The sequence below is a fragment of the Crocodylus siamensis genome, chromosome 5 (genome assembly GCF_052110815.1).
Source record: "Crocodylus siamensis isolate JL-2025a chromosome 5, ASM5211081v1, whole genome shotgun sequence".
In the NCBI taxonomy this organism is placed as follows: Eukaryota; Metazoa; Chordata; order Crocodylia; family Crocodylidae; genus Crocodylus; species Crocodylus siamensis.
This window is the reverse complement of record NC_143399.1, coordinates 195602415-195619740: the sequence shown is the minus strand read 5'-3', so window position 1 is coordinate 195619740 and position 17326 is coordinate 195602415. Positions and strand designations below refer to the sequence as shown.

Below are 17326 nucleotides of genomic sequence, written 5' to 3'. Positions count from 1 at the left end.
CACAAACTTTCCTGTTAATCCAGTATCAGATCAGAGTAAACATTGACTTAAAATCTTCATAACTTTCCTTGTACTGCAAGTATTTTAAAAAGAAAAATATGAGTCTTCTTACAAATCTGAATTATATGGTGCTTATTCATTGATTTAAAAGGTATTCAGAGAAACATTGATAAAAATATTGATTTCATTTCCCACCCTACTCCTCTCCTTCTGTTTTTTTTGTTAAAGGATGGCACAAAAGGAATTCCTCACAGCAAAACTGAAAAATTTTCTAAGGGAAGACAAGATTCAACTTTGGAAGCCCCCATATACAAATGAAAATAAAAAAGCCGGTGTGGAATTGAAGGTGCGTATTCTTTTTCAGTATTTGGCAGCCCTTTTTTATTCCATACAAAAGACACTGCTGTTCTATCTTGCATATGTATTTTATCTGGGGTTTTTTCTTTTCTTTTTTTTTTTTTTGAATTTAGGGGCTAGCACAGAAGTTTTCAACCAAGCTGAAGCTCTCTGAAGTTGAAGTGGAAAGCTTACTTGAAGAAATAAGATGCAAAGCTATTGAGCGTGGAACAGGAAATGATGCTTTTAAGAGAACAGGGATAGCAACACTTGATGTGTCTGTAGCTGGAAATAGGGGAAAAGTAAGTCCATGTACAGAAAAATTATGTAAACCGTAATCCATAGTAAAGGCCTTAATGCTCATTAACACTTATGCAAAATGCTTCACTGGTAACTTGGTTGTAAGGAGGAGGGAAGCCAGGTAGGCCACTTGAAACTATTAAGAAGAATTAAAGAAAAGAAGTATTGGGACTAACTTGATTTCCCTTTTTAAAGGAATTTGAAATTGATGTTGAATTGAGGAAACTAATTTTGAGAAAATGTTGACATTTTTTATCTAATGATCTTTGTTTAAAAGAACAGAGACAGAAAGAGTTTCCTCAGTTTTTTTTTCTGCTATGAATATCTGAACTACAATTAGCATGTGGATATCACTTATACAATATTTGTCCATTGGCCAATAAACCCCTTATTAAGGTACAAAGAAAGTTACCCTAAGGTAGCAATATCAGACCACATAGAATTAGTGGCCTTAAAAAGGACTCTTAATGAAGACTATATGATCATGTATCTGAGTATAATGCTTTAAATGAAATTTAGCTACTTTAAATGGTAGGTGTTCAGCTTTAAATGACACCACATCCTTGTTCTTCCACATTGTTTGGTATATCTAATTACTTTCCTGAACTACCATCCAATATGCAGTGTCACTTGACACATTAGTTTGAAGTAGCTAAATGGAGTTGGAACCAAGAAGAAAAGATGGATTAGCACAATAGTTTTAATGTAGTGCAGGTGCTCAGTCTCCGGCCCAGAGGCTGAATGCGGCCTGCAGAGCTTTTGCATCTGGTCCACAGCACTCCTCAGGGGCTGGGAAATTTGACAGTGGGGAGCAGTAGCCAGTAATATAGTCACCCTTCCCCTGCCAGATTTCCAAACACCCCTGATGTAGTGCCTTTTGGACACTTGTCTGTTGGTTTTGTAACATAGCCAATTTAACATATGGGAGTACTTCTCTTTAAGCAATATCAGGTCTAGACTCTAGTATGTTATTTTACTGCTCTGCAGGGGAGCTGGGACATTCAGGTTTGTGCCCCTCTTAAGACAGTACTGATAATCTCTAATTGTCATGAATACCAAAAGAAATGACTACATTTTCATTGGTGCTTAAAATTAAAATAAAATCTTCGTTGTATTCTAAAGGCATCAGTCACAGCTCCACAATTATGGGTGAATTAAGTTCTTTACTTTAAAAGCAGAGATTGCAACTCTTGTTTAACATACAAGTGCATTTCCTATTTTGTAACATTACACCTTTGTGTTCTGAATGAATGGATTTGGTTTTACAATTAGATGAGCATTTAAGGCATTTAATGTCCTTTGTTAGGCCATTTTTTTGTTCAAAGGTATTAGATATTGTCTGCCATCAAACATTTCATCTTCAGTATATCTGGTACAATGGATTGTTCTTTATTAACAGAAACTGGAAATAAGCTTCGTAACTGAAACTTTATTATCCAGCAGAGACCAAAGAATGCTCTTCAAGGAAATTAACAATGAACTACTCTCTTCAAAGTGGCTCTAATCTCCTATTCTCAGTGTCACTAAAGTCATGGTTTGCTCTTATGGCTTGTATACAGAAAATTTGTCAGCATAACTTTATTGTTATCAGGATATTGCCATAACTCCTTGTATTGATGCTGTTATTCTGAAATAAATCTCCATTGTAGACCAGACTGTAGCAAAGATGGCCACCATCTTTATTCACTATCCCTTTTCTGCATTATTCCCACTGAGAATAATGGAATCCAGGTTTTGTCATTGTTGAGGGCGGTGTGATCTTGCAGTCATTGGGCATTTGTACACATACATTTTCAACGCACTGGAGACCCGCGCACGAACTGATGCACACTGCAGTATGTCGTATGCAGTTGTATAAGTAGTGAAAGCGTGCAGAAACTGGTGGCAGTGCACTTTTGAACTAAAACACCCTCAGTATCTTTCAGTTAAAAGCATGCCACCACCATTTTCTCAGCACTGACTTGCGTTTCGCTATTTATACAAATGTATGCTCTGCAGTGCCGGGTGCTTTTAAAAAGTGCCTGGTGCTGCAGTGCAAGCATGTGTACAAATGCCCATTGTGTCGGCAGTGGAAATTTCCTTGAGTTAGTTTTGAATTTCCTGGCTTCATAATGCTTGTTTTTGGGATAATTACAACATTGCTTCCTTCTAATCATTATTAATATATGTCAACTCTAACTGTCTCTTAACATACTTTTTATCCGGGAAGGAATTACGGTTGCTCTAATGTAGTTAATTAAAACAACACTCAAAGAATCTAGATGATGTAACTTTAATTTACAAATTTACAACAGGCTAAAAGAAAAAAATCACTGGAAACTAAACTGATTATCACTGGCAAGGAGCTCAGATCTCAGTAAGTGTAATAATTCTTATCATTTCTCTCTCTAATGGTTAGTGTGTTTTTTGTTCATAATCCACCCTTGTGCATACTGCTTTATTACAGTATGTTCTTGATCAGGGAAGCCTAAGATATTTTCTTATTATGGGGCTCTGTCTTGGGCAGTTAAGTAGTCATAAACAGAACTCTCCATGTAGCAGCTACAGCACTGGCTGTAGTAGACAAGTGAAATGTGATTTATAGGTAGAAACAAGAAAGGCATGATAAACTAGATCTCCATGGACTAAGTACTGAACAGTCCACTTGTGGCCAAGGAAACCTTTTTGAAGATTGCTGCTCTAAATCAGTTTTGAGGGCAAGTTTTCCCTTACAGGATAGGACTGATATCCTACAACTATCCACCCGGCTTAGTACCCTGGCTTCTCCCCATCTGATAGAATGAGTTTACAATTCCCCACAAGTAGTAATGTCACTTTATCTTGAAGCAAAAGTTTGAAGCCACTTACAAATATTTTACTGCTTTAATATCTGTTGAAATGTTGGTAAAGCATTGCATATCATTGCATGGCTATTTATACTCATGGAATTCACAGCATTGCATAGCTATTTGTACTCATAGAATTAATTGGTTTATTTCACAGGATAGCAGAGGCATTTGGACTTCAAGAAAATTGTCTCAAAATAATTGCAAATAAGAAGGTCCTTGAATTAGGTATGCATTACTAGTTGAATTTCTTTATATTTAGTTTGCATTGTTTTTAAATCATCCCTCTCACAATGTTGTCAGCCTCTGAAACAACCATGTGATGGACAATAACAAGCATTATTTCATTCAGTTTTTCTCAAGACCACTTTAGTTGTTATTATACTGGGTGCAATCAAAGGAAAGCAAGGAAACCTGAGGGATTCAGAAATCACCTATTTGGAGTTTGATTTGAAGACTACTGTAGGACTCAGCTCCTTCATATCCACTTGAGGCGCAGACAGAAATGCAGCTCCTCGGTCTAACTCATGGCACTTAGCAGAAAGCACTTTAAGTTAAACCAGTCCTCCCAAGCCAACAGATATTAGCAGGGAGTGTTTGGCAGGTGGATATTAACCACCAGAAAGAACTTCCTTCCCCTGCCTTCTCCCCCACTCCCATTCCAAAAACACAGCCTGGAGCAGTGCTGGGCTTTGTCAGCCAAGGTGTGCTCCCCAGCTTGTGCAGACACAAATTTATGAAGGTGCTCTGTTTTGCTGCACTTTCATCTGAACCCTCATGCAATTAAGGCCCTTTTAAAGTGGTCTACAGCCATATACTTGTGTATAGTCACAGCTGTAGACTGCTTTCTTGGACCAGATCGGGTGAAAATTGCCATGTCTGTCTGTGCCGTTGGTTCACAAAGGAAGCCACTTAAGCACTGATCTATCAGCCCATAGGATTATACTGCTATGCCTTCCATAAGCTTATCCAGTTCAGTCTATCTGGGAGTTGTTTATCTGTTATAAGTCACTCTGAGCCTTTTGGATAGGGTGGGATATAAATTTAAAATAATAAATAATGGAGCAGTGGAGGGAGGTTTTGGGAAGAACCCTTAAGTACCTGTCCCTGTTAACTATTCCTGTTTTGAGGATTTGATTTTAAAATGTAGTTATCTAGTTGAATATCATTAAATGGCCTGTTTTCATCAATGCAACATATTTTGTATATTCATACTGTGTTTTCAGGCAAAACTCTTGAAGAGCAAGGCATAACACACAATGTAAAAGTCATGGTGCTTGAGCTAATGCTTAGCCAGGAGGAAACCAAAAGAAAAGTTCAGGAAGAAGAAAAGCAAAAAGAACAAGAGGCTCTGAAGGAAAAAGAAATCAAAGACAGGTTGAAAAGAACTAAGAAGGGGTTAGAAATCCTAGCAGAAAGAGGTATTTATGGTTTGCTTTTTTAATTTAATAAAGGACAGTAGCATGCATTGATTTAAAAAAAATACTTCTGTTGAAAAAGTATTGAGGAAAAGGAGGAAATTGAGGACAGCATTGGATTACAATATAGCCATTTCCAAATAATGGATATTTTCATTCCTTGGATAGGAGCCCTCAAAGGAAAACACAGACTCTCATTTGTTCCTTAGTTGATGCTGTACAAATCCCTTGGTAACTTTTCTAGATGGCACTATGCCACTGTAGGTGCATCTTACAGAAGACAAGTCGGATGAATTCCTCGGTCTCTTCCCTTTATGGAAGTTTTGTAAACGTCAGGATAGATCCCCGTTTGTATGTCTACATTCTGTCTGTCTGTTTTTAAGTGGGTCTCTCAGTCCAGCTAATTACAGCATTTGTTTTCATTTTCCATCTTGGAAGCTCTTGTTGATAATCTTTGTTATTTCTTAAAGCATTTGGAAACTTGAGAAAGGCAGTATATGAATCTATTATCATTTAATTTTGCACTTCCAAGTTAAGGGAGTGACAGTATTGAGAACATGCTATGTATTTATTGCAGACTTAGGCAGAGCAGGATGATAAATTATAAGCTGTTATGCACTTTTCTGTAATGTACCTCTGTTATGAACATGAGTAACCATGGTTTCAGTCTGCAAGGTAGTTCAGTTGTCATTATGATCTACAATGCAGCCATTCCCCTTTCATTGATTTTCATGTGGACTGCTGGCAGGAGTGGACCAAGTTAAGGGGTCACTGTCAGTTTGAAAGTGGTAGTTTTTCAAACTGTGACTTAAGTAGTTGGAGGCAATGCAGCTGTCTAGGACTCCCACTGCTAGACTGACACTTTCTACATTACTTCCCCCCCTCTATTTTCCCAGTTTCTTTCCATGACCCATAAATGGGAGCCTGTAAAACTGACTGCACACCATAATGTGTTTTCTTTCCATATAAAGTGTGCAAACAAACAATTCTCCCTTTATTTTTTCATACAAAATGACATTACTTACAATAGTAATTGATGTAAAAAAAATACTGAGAAAGCAGTGTTCTTTTGTATTGGCCCATTAGAGAATTTAGATCCTAATCTTTTGTAAGCTTTTGCAAACAGGTCTGTTCACCTACCTGGACTCTTTAATTTACTTCCAGAAGTTTTGAGAGAGAATTGCTAGTACTTATTGTACAGTGCGCTAGAACCCTGGGTCTGCTGAAGGATTCACCTCCCCAGCTGATTACAAGGTTGGGACAAGTCAGTGAACCTAAAAAAGCAGGAAAGAATTGGACCATAATTGCTCAGGCTGAGTAAAAGGGAGTGTGGAAGTTTCCTCAACTAGCATTTGTACATCCTTTGACTTCTATTCAGCCCAAAGCAAAATGAGAAATTGATTGTTAGGTTCAAAATACCAAAGCAAGACTGGGAAAAATAAAAATACTGAGCTTCTTTTCTTTTGTTTCATCAATTAAAGTGAGTTATTTTATACTTTCTTTTAAATTATCTTTATATCATGAGCCATATGAAATGTATTTTTTTTTGCCATCATAAACGGGTGCTTTACAGCACTCGATTGCATCTAAAAATGCAAACCAGAATTGGGACTAGACATTATTTCTCACTAAGATTCCCAAAAGCTCTTCAGGTTTCATTTCCTAAATAGATCTTCCTGCAGCATCAGATCATTCTTGATCACTGACTCTGGAATCCATATGCTTTTCTCCCATTTAATTTTACATAAACCAATTTTACTTAACCAACTCCTTGTTACTACACATTTTAAACTGTAATTTGACTCTGTCCTTATTGGCAAAGCCCTTGATGGCCATTTAATAGGCGCCGCTGTTTTTATGTTGCAGAGGACCATTTAGACCCAGATACCACTCCGTATCTTGATATAGCTAACCAAACTGGAAGAACAATCAAGATTCCTCCTCGGGCCAAAAAAGTAAGGAAGATATTATTTCACAATCTTCTTAATCCTTGCACATGTGATATTTTAAATACTGTATCTGCTACAGAAGCCAACAAAACTCACTGGGTTATTTGATACATTTTTCTGAAAGAGAAGGAAGATTGTGCTCAGTACATCTGGGGATATGTTGGTAGTCCCAAGAGAGGCCCTTGTCCAATTCCTGATTATTATTTTTTTGTACCTATCTTCATACCTGAAGCCAAGCATTTTATTTATTATATACCACTCCTATTATGTTAGTTTCTGACTCAAGCACTAGAGGCACAGACAGGTATGGGTGCGGGAGCAAAAAAACACACACACTTTATTGGAAGCAGCAAGGCGTTAATTCAACTGGCTCCTCAGCATCTGTATAAATCGGGTGCTTCAGTGGGGCTTTTTGGTTATTTTACCTAATAGCTGATTCAATCAGCTATTAGATAAAAGGGCGAAAAAAGCACCACTAAGGTATCATAGTGCTTAGAGTCGGAAGGGACCTAAACAGATCATCAGGTCTGACCCCCTGCCCTGGGCAGGAATGAGTGCTAGGTTCATAACACCCCAGCCGAATACCTACCTAGCCACCTCCTGAAGACCCCCCCAAGGTAGGGGAGAGCACCATCTCCCTTAGGAGTCTGTTCCAGAGCCTGGCAGTCCTAACTGTAAAGTAGTGTCTCCTGATGTCCAGCCTGAACCCTCTGTCTAACAATTTCTGGCCGTTATGCCTAGTAACCCCAGTAGTGCCTCAGGGAACAGAACTTCCCCCAATTCCTGCTGGTCCCGCCTTGGTGAGTTTGTAAACGACCACCAGATCCCCTTTCAGCCTTCTCTTGTGGAGGCTGAATAGGTTCAGCCCTTTTAGCCTCTCTTCATAGGGCCTGCCCCCTGACCATGCGAGTGGCCCTCTGGACCCTCTTAATGTTGGCCACATCCCTCTTGAAGTGCGGCACCCAAAACTGGACACAATACTCCAACTGCAGCCTGACCAGTGTCACATAGAGGGGGAATATCACCTCCTTGGACCTGCTTGTGATGCATCTGTAGATGCATGACAAGGTGCGGTTCGCCTTACCACTTCCTCGCATTGGCGGCTCATGTTCATCCTAGAGTTGCTGACTTCAAGATCCCTTTCTGCTGCTGTGTTGACAAGAAGGGTGTTCCCCAGCCTGTAGGTGTACTGCTGGTTCCTTCTCCCTAGGTGCAGTACCCTGCACTTGTCTGCATTGAATTCTATCCTATTCTCATCCATCCACCTCTGTAACCTGTCCAGATCTAGCTGGATTCTGTCCCTCCCCTCCAGTGTGCCCACCTTGCCCCACATCTTGGTGTTGTCAGCGAAGTTGAACAGCGTGCTTTCCACACCCACATCCAGATCGCTGATAAAGATATTGAATAGGACCAACCCCAGGACCAAGCCCTGGGGGACTCCACTGCCCGCATCCCTCCAAGTCAAAAACGACCTGTCCACTACCACTCTCTGGGTGTGACTGTCTAGCCAATTTGCCACCCGTCTGACTGTGTAGGCATCAATGCCACAGTCGCCTAGTTTTTTTTAAGAGAATGTGGTGAGAAACAGTGTCTTAAAGTCCAGAAAGGTGGCATCCACCTTGATGCCCTCGTCCAGGGACTTTGTGACCTGATCATAAAAGGAAACCAGGTTAGTCAGACAGGATCTGCCCTCAGTGAAACCATGTTGGTTGGCCCTGAACATTACCTCCCCTGCTGGGCCCTTGCAGATGTGTTCCTTGATAAATTTTCTCAAAGGAGTTCCCACGGACCGAGGTGAGACTGACTGGCCTATAATTGCCAGGATCCTCCTTCCTCCCTTTCTTGTAAATGGGGACCACATGGGCCTTTTTCCAGTCCTCTGGTACTTGGCCAGAGCCCCACAAGCACTCATACAGCTGTGCCAGGGGCCTCACTATGACCCCTGCCAATTCCCTCAGGACCCTCAGGTGAAGAGTATCTGGACCTGCTGATATGTCCAGCCCCTCCAAAAGTTCCCCAAGTCATCCCTGATCCCTAGGTCCATCCATAATCCTAGTGGGGGAGATGTCCCGGTCCCTGTTCAGAAATATGAGGGAAATAATTCATTAAAGAGATCAGCTTTTTTGTTTGCTGCAATCATTGGATTGCCAAGCCTGTCCTGTAGTGGCCCTACATTACCCGGTGCCACCTTCTTACTCCCTGTGCATTTGAAAAAGGATTTTTTGTTATCCCTAATTCTGGTCACTAGCCCTAGCTCCATCTCTGCCTTGGCCTTCCTAACAGCCTCCCTGTAGTCACAAGCAATGGAGGTGTAATCCTCTTTGGTGATAGCCCCTTGCTTCCACTGCTTGTACACCCCCTTTTTTGCCCTCAGGCATTCCTGGATGCCTTCGCCAAGCCATGGGGGCTTTTTAGCACTCCTGGCTCCCTTGGTACACAATGGGACTGACTCCCTTTGAGCCCGGAGGATTGTCTCCTTGAGCAACCACCCATCTTGGACTCCCATCTCATTGAAGCCCCGAGACCCCAATGCCTCTCCTACTAATCTTCTTAGTTCATTGAAGTCAAGCACTTTTGCCTTACTGCTTACTTTCAATCACCTTGCACTGCATAGTAAATTCCAGCAGGCAACGATCACTGTCACCCAGGTGGTCGAGTACCTGCAGACCCCCCACCAGGTCATCACCTGTGGCAAGGACCAAGTCCAGCAAGGCATCTCCCCTGGTGGGACTGTGCACCTCCTGGGTAAGGTGGAGGTCCTGTAGGCTAGGAATCTACATGAGCAGTCAGATCTGGCTTGTGCCGAGTTTCAAGTAAAGCACTGTTTTTTCAGTTTTGGGGTTTGTTTTTGTGGAGAGGTGGGGTTCATATTTGCAAGCAGCCCAGGAATTAAAAAATATTTTCTCTAATAAATATCAGTCTGTTTCAATCACAAGTCATCAAGGCTGTGAAGATAATGAACTGGGAGTCTCACTAAACATATCTATCTTGTATCGTCCCTGGAAGCTCACCAAATCTAGGTTCTGGCGGACCATGCAAGAAGCTGTTCCCAAGAAGCAGCACATGGGCAGAGTTTATCTTATTAGCAGAGGAGCCAGGGTCAGGAGGAAGGTCATATCAGTATGCCCTTAGAGAAAATGCCCCATTTGGGAACCCTCACCTGAGGATATCTTGCTGCTGAGCCTATATAACAAAATGTTAGGACCTGTCAGAGCAGCTTTTTCATTTTAAATCATTGAGACAAGATAATAGAGGAAGAGAAGGTGCATCTACACATGGTATTGGTGTGATGCAATAAACTCTGGCACAGTTTGCATGGAGTTAGCTGCTCCTGGGCACAGTGCTTACATATGCACGCAGGACTGCAGCCATCTGAGCCAGGGTGAAGCAGTTCCAGGCTGGCAAGTCATCTTGGGTATGGGGTCAGCCCTGGGCTGCGGGTGGTGGCATTGGGCAACCGAGGGGCTGGCTGGCACATGAGGGTGCAACAGTGCAGGGATAAGCAGCAAGCAGCCCCCAGTGCTCCAGCCAGTCCTGGTCACCATCTACACGTGCATTTTGGTGGAGTAAATTACTCTACCGTAGGATAGTACCATCCCTGACAGTATTATCCTAGAGTGGAATTAATTAATTTAGTGCACCCTAATACCAGCACATGTGTATACCGACACTTTACTGTAGAGCTAATTAGTCAACTCCACAAGAAAATGCATGTGTAAAATGCACCCAGAGAATCTTAAATGGGTGGTGACTCATTCAGAGATGTAACAAACCCCTAGAAGAGTACCCAAAAACAAAGAACTCAAAAAGGAAGAACATAGAGCACCAGCATAGTGTATTAATTGTTACCCACTTCCCCTCATGAAGTGCATCATGTTAATTCCACACCTACTAAAGTTCCTGAAAGAGTGACAGAAGTTACTCAAGTTTGGCCTGTAACTTTGGACATTCATGTAAGTATATTAGTTTGTGCTGAACACAAAATAAGGTTATAAAGAAAGGTTGAGAGAACTAGGGATGTTTAGTTTGGAGACAAGGAGATTAACTGGTGGGGGAGGGGGCATGCATTCATGTTAGCAGTTTTCAAATGTTTAAAAGGCTGCTATAGAGAAGCGGGGGGTGGAATCTGGCCATGGAGGGCAAGATACGTGGCAGTGGATTTAAACAAGCAAAGCAGATTTAGATAAACTCTCAGGAAAACCCTCCCAACTGTCAGAACAGCAGGGCCTTGGTCAAATCTGCTTTGGGAAGTTGTGAAACCTTCTTCATGGGAAGTTTCCCAGAAGAACCTGGACATGGATCCCCCTGGGGTGGTATATCCTGCTTCTGTGCATGGCTTTGACTGGGTGACCCTTGAGGTCCCTTACAACCATATGATTCCATAAAGCTGCACAGATTGGGACCTATAATGACACTTGTCAAATAGAAACTTGGATTTTCAATAAGTGGAAGTTTTTTCCATTGCCATTCATTGTCATGCTGTGAGAACCAGAACCTTATGAGCATGGGGCTTGCAACTCCACTTGTAACAGCCATGATGACCCTTAATTTGGGAACCATGTACCTAAACATTTCTTTATAATTATGAAACTAGATTAGAGTTTAATATACTCCATCTTCTGTCTTCCTAGGCCCTTGTACTAGCTATGGGTTATCATGAGAAGGGCAGAGCATTAATGAAGAAGCAAGAATATGAAGTAGCATTGCCATTCCTGTTGGATGCTGATAAACACTTCTGGTAAGGACCTCTGAGTTTTTGGTCACCTGGCTTTGTATGTTATCAACTAACCAGTTATGCAAAAAGCAGAGTTTATGCCATGTGGTACGTGCTTTACCTGGTATTCTACAAGCAAGGCGCTTCTGCATGGGCAATTCACAGCAATAAATTCTGGTGCGTATTGCATCAGAGTATATTGCTCTCGGGTTTGCTGTTTGAATGTGCGCTCAAGAGCACAACGTGTTGAGCCAAGTCGGAGCAGCTCTGGGTAGCAGGGGCCCCCAGTGGTCAGCCCACCAGCCCAGGGCTGCTCCAACCCAGCTCAACATGCTGCAGAGGGCCTGGCTGGGGCACAAGGGTGTTCCAGTGCAGCACTGGCTGGCAGGTAGCTTCTAGACTGAGGTGACCTTGTGCCCCACCCAGCTGGGTCAGCGTCTACACGTGCATGCTGCGCACAAAAAACTCTGGGGCAGTATAGTACTTGCATTTACAAGTAGTAACCTCCTGTAGGGTTTATTAGTTTCCTGCGGTCTAATAGATACTGAGATATTTACTGCAGAGCTAACTAGGCAACTCCACAGTAAGCATCTCATATAGACACTCCTGCAAACTGCTAGTGGGCAGTAGGTAGTAACATGCCTTCCATTTAGTCTAAATGGCCTCTTTTGGCATCCAGAACAAAAGGTACTCACTCCATCCGTTACTCTCTCCATTATATGCTAGAACATACTGGGGGACCATCCAAGGAGCAAAGTTTGTGTCTCCAGGTCAGTGAGGATAACTGATCTGTCCCCTTCCAAAAGGTTATATGGGGTTGTAATTCCATCGTGCTTTTGAACTGCACAATGCAGTTACTTCATATGTAGCAACAAGACAAGTTAGTATGGATTTATATCAGCTCTGTATAAGGGACACTGGTGATGAGAGGGTGTGCCATATTGTTTTGGTAAATTAAAGAGCAGTTATATAAATTGCATTGACAGTGGTTTGATGGTTCAACCACAATATTTTGAAAAGCGTGTGATATGTACAACCACAAATGTTTTCTTGGCCCGGTCCACCGCGGTAAGAATGCTTGAGAAAGCAACTTAATACGTTGCTGATGTTTTTCAGCGAGTGTGAAACAGAACTTCTGAATACAGTTGATAATTATGCAGTGCTGCAGTTGGATATAGTGTGGTGCTACTTTCGCCTGGAACAGCTCGAATGCCTGGATGATGCAGAGAAGAAGCTCACCACAGCCCAGAAGTGCTTCAAGAGGTGTTATGGGGAAAACCATGAGAGACTTTTCAGTATCAAAGTAAGCTGATGTGATTTCATTGGGAATAGCTTTGTTTTAGCAAATTGTACAATCTTTTCTTCCAGTACTTCAGACCTTTTAAAAAAGTTCTCACATCCCCCTTTAGCTTTTATGAACCTTCGCTCATTCCAGGTGTCAGATTTTCAACATGGCCTGTATGCCCAGTGCACTAGGAACTCAGCACAGTTGTGCATTCCCCTTGCTGTATTCTTAATTCTTCCAGGCTGCCTCACATTTCTCACCTTGGAAAATCATTTTACTTGACTAATCCAGTGTATGTGGTATCATTCCAAGTGTTTTATCAGAGGTACCATGAATTATTGTCAAGTTACATTCTCATCTTATATGTTAAGAACAGTAGTGGGAGTGTGATCTAGTGGATTCCACATTAGACAGGAGCTCAGAAAACTGTTCACTATTCCTGACTTTGACACAGGCTTGCTGTATGACTTTTGGAAAAGATCTCGCCACCTTCTGCCTCCGTTTCTTTGTCTGTAAAATGGAGGAAATATAATTTGCCACCTTCTGAAAAGGGTTTTGCAATCTCTAAATAAAACACAGTACCAGGAACAAGGCAAAGGTAGCCCTGGCTCTATCACAGCTGGAAGGCAATTCTTTGTATAAGCTGAGGAACTTCTGATTGTGTTTCTCAAAACAGTGTGGAATAAAAAAAATTGTTGCTGTGAAGTTAACTTGAGATTTTTGGAGTCCCCATACTACTCTTGGTTCCCTGAGGCCTGGCACTGATCCATCTTCCTGAAATCTCCCTGTGCAGCACAGGGTTTAGCAGTACAATTCCCTTTAATGCCAACAAAAATAGTAGAGTACCAGTCCTCTCTCTAGGGCACCAGAAAGGTATCTTGTCCCAAATACAGAAGCGTGTAGCACCTGGGGAAAGAGACTACAGGCTGCCAGTGATGCTACACTGACAGGATTCTGACAACCAGGTGATTTAAGAGATGTGAAGATAGAAAAGACCTTTTGGAAACATTCTTGGACCAGGAGACTTTTCATGCCTTTTCAGATTCCCACAAATATAAAATGTGCAACTCCAAAGGAGAAATCAGATTTGGAGAACAGGTTTAGGGTTTTTTAAATAAAAGTTTAAACAAGTGATTTCATTTTCTTCCACTTCAGTTTTGATTTTATAGATGTTTTGCGAGTATCAGCTGAAGTGACTTTTCCAATTTTGCTCATTAAATTTTGCTATCCCACAATGTAACAAAATAGTATATACAGGACCTTGGTCCAGTTGTTAGTTGAGGGGAGCTTGGGGTGGAAGGACCCAACCATGCAATTTCAGAGGAATCCATAGATTTCATAGACATTTGGGCTGGAAGGGACCTCGGAAGATCATCAAGTCCAGCCCCCCCGCCCAAAGGGCAAGAAGTCAGCTGGGGTCATAGGATCCCAGCAAGATAAGCATCCAGTTTGCTCTTGAAGGTGTTCAATGTAGGTGCTTGAACCACCTCCGATGGCAGACTGTTCCAGACCTTGGGGGCTCAGACAGCAAAGAAATTCTTCCTTATGTCCAGCCTGAAATGGTCTTGCAGGAGTTTGTGACCGTTTGACCTTGTCATCCCTTGGGGCGCTCTGGTGAACAAACATTCCCCCAGATCCTGGTGGATACCCCTGATAAACTTATAGGAAGCCACCAGATCACCCCTGAGCCTGCACTTTTCCAGGCTAAAGAGTCCCGTAGCTCTCAGCCTGTCATCATAAGTCTGTTTTCCTGACCTCTGATCATGCGTGTGGCTCTCCTCTGGACTCTCTCAAGCTTCTCCACATCCTTTTTGAATTGTGGGGCCCAAAACTGGACACAATACTCCAGCTGTGGCCTCACCAAGGCCCAGTACAAGGAGAGAATGACGTCCCGGGATTTGCTCGAGAAGCATCTATGGATGCAAGCCAGCATTTTGCTTGCTTTACTAGCCACAGCATCGCATTGAAGGCTCACGTTCATCTTGTGGTCAGTGATGACCCCCAAGTCTCTTTCTTCCATAGTGCTAGCCAGCATAGCACTGCCAAGCCTATAAGGGTGCTGCAGGTGTTTCCTCCCCAGGTAGAGAACCTTGCATTTTTCGGTGTTAAACACCACCAGGTTCTCGTCCACCCATTTGCTGAGCCTGTCCAGGTCAGCCTGGATCACCCTCCTGTCCTCAGGTGTGGATGCTTTGCCCCACAGTTTGGTGTCATCAGCGAACTTGGCCAGTCCACTCCTGACTTCAGTGTCCACATTGTTAATGAAGATGTTGAACAATATGGGTCCACGGACAGAGCCTTGGGGGACCCTACTGTTCACAGGACGCCATGACGAGTGACTCCTGTCAATTACTACTTTCTGGGTCCGACCACGGAGCCAGTGCCCCAGGCAGCGGACCATGGTGGACCCAAGGCCACAATTGGCCAGTTTGGCCAAGAGGTGATCATGGGATACCAAATCAGAGGCTTTTTTGAAGTCAGGATATATGACACTCATGTGGATCTAACAGCAGTGTACATGTACATGCGTGATCTTCTTTGATGGAAGCTTTTTCACCTCCCTTTTCAAATGCCACATACCGCCATGACCCCATGTAAATAAATATGTAGCATACCTGGGGTGATTACCAGCCAGTGGACTGAAGCTCTGTTGTACACTAACCTGTTTTTTGTTTGTTTGTTCAATTCCTTAGGGAAGTCATGGCAGTGAGAAGGTGTTATTTCTAAGGCTTTACCTTCTCCAGGGAATAGGATACTTTCACAATGGTAAAGAAAAAGATGCTGCTGAATATCTGCAGAAGGTAAGTCATTGCAGTGAGCAGGAGGCTCTCTGTGATCATGTAAGAAAAGCTTTTTTCCAAAAATAGGGTACGTATGTGCCTTTCTCGTGTTCTTCCTCTTCTCCAGCCCTGGTCTGTGGCTGCTCTGGGTAGCTGAGAAGGGACTGCAATTTGTATGCAAGTGACAGCGTTTACTGATTTGCTGTGTTCTCTCTGTGTACAGGCATCTGGTTTGTTTCAAGAGCTCTTCATAGATCCTGAAAAAGTCAATGATCTGTTACTCCTGGGATTCTCTCCTCAGGAAGCTCGCCTTGGTCTGCGAGCTAGCTATGGCGATGTGGCTCATGCTGCCAATCTTATCAGCAATAGAAGAGAGGTATGGTACAGGGAAAAGAATTAAACGAGACAATGTTTGTGTGAGTGCTTCTGCTCAGTGATGACATGCCTTGAGTATGAAGCGTAATGCAGAACCAAGGCTTTCATCATCCTCATGTTAGTCTCAGTATTGTTTTTAAACAGTTTGCCCTAGATGGTTGCATGTGTGAAATGCATCCCCAGGAAGCAAGGTCTGTCCCACCTTGCACAGGGCTGCAAGGCCCAAAGAACAGAAACTTTACTGCAGAGGCACATGAGGAGATGTTGTGCTCCTTGGTTGTATTCCTGGTTTTGACATTGACTGTCTAACTTCAGGCAAGGGTATTGGTCAGGGGTAGGCAACGTTTTTTGGCCAGTATCAAAAAAACCCACAATATGTACCTCTGAAAGTACAGGAGTGCTGGCAAGCCAGAATAACAAGATGAGGGCATGGGGTACATGGCAGGATGCCCTGTTTGTGCCCTTGCTCCCCAGCTTGGGCTCTGTGGCTCTCAGCAGGTATCCAGAACCTGGGCCAGCTGCAAACTTCTGCTGCATCCCCACCCCGGCTCCAGCCCCAGCTGCCTTCCAGACCCAGACCCAGGCTCTGGGGAGGCAGCACTCACTGGCAGTGTTCTCCACTGTGCTGACCTCGCCGCTTCTGCAAAGCAGCGTTGGAACCCGGTGTGGCAGGACACAGCAGGGGGCACAGAAAACTGCCAGCTCCTTACTGCCCTGCCACACTTCCCCTGTGTGCACAGGAGCAGTGTGGGCAGCACACAGTGTTGTGCCCCTCGCTGCTGCCCCCGCCTGCAGGGGAAGTGTGGCAGAGCAGCAGAGAGCTGGGAGCAGGCAGCTGTCTGCACCCCCCCGCTATGCCTGCCACGCCAGGTTCCAAAGCTGCTTTGCAGAAGCAGTGAGGGGAGCATCACCAGTATGTGCTGCCTGTCCGGGGCCAGGGCAGAGAGGCAGCAGATGTTTGCAGCTGGTTCAGGTTCTGGGTAGCTGCTGACAGCTACAGAGCCTGGGCTGCTTGCAGCAGGGCTTCTATGGGAACAGCCTGGGCTCTGTGGCTATCAGAAACTACCTAGAGCCAGGGCTGGCTGCAGCCTGGAGGCTACAAACAGCTGCTGCCCTCCCACCCTGCCTGGCCCCAGCTGTCTCCTGGCCCTGGGGGAGGCAGCAGGTGCTGGCACTGCGCCTGTTGGGGCCAGGCAGGCAGCAGCTGTTTGTAGCCTCCTGGCTGCAGCTGGCCCCACCTCTGGGTAGCTGCTGATAGCCACAGAGCTCGGGCTATTCCCATGAGGGCTTGCAGCATCCCAGCTGCCTGCTGGGAGCAGCCCAAGCTCCTGGGTGGCAGCAGCT

At 43.7% G+C, this 17326-nt stretch overlaps 1 protein-coding gene across 9 annotated transcripts in view; it reads left to right on the top strand.

Moving 5' to 3' along the window:
- NUB1 (negative regulator of ubiquitin like proteins 1) overlaps window positions 1-17326 on the top strand; it is a 28954-nt gene that overhangs the window by 5337 nt on the left and 6291 nt on the right. For all 9 annotated transcript variants that reach the window (XM_090047752.1, XM_090047753.1, XM_090047754.1 and 6 more), the window contains 10 exons: window positions 229-346; window positions 471-638; window positions 2931-2992; window positions 3619-3689; window positions 4688-4882; window positions 6746-6834; window positions 11460-11566; window positions 12659-12845; window positions 15521-15628; window positions 15831-15983. In XM_090047752.1, the coding sequence (XP_089903878.1) occupies window positions 230-346; window positions 471-638; window positions 2931-2992; window positions 3619-3689; window positions 4688-4882; window positions 6746-6834; window positions 11460-11566; window positions 12659-12845; window positions 15521-15628; window positions 15831-15983 (1257 nt within the window). In that variant the 5' untranslated portion in view covers window position 229. The remainder of the gene's footprint in view (window positions 1-228; window positions 347-470; window positions 639-2930; window positions 2993-3618; window positions 3690-4687; window positions 4883-6745; window positions 6835-11459; window positions 11567-12658; window positions 12846-15520; window positions 15629-15830; window positions 15984-17326) is intronic.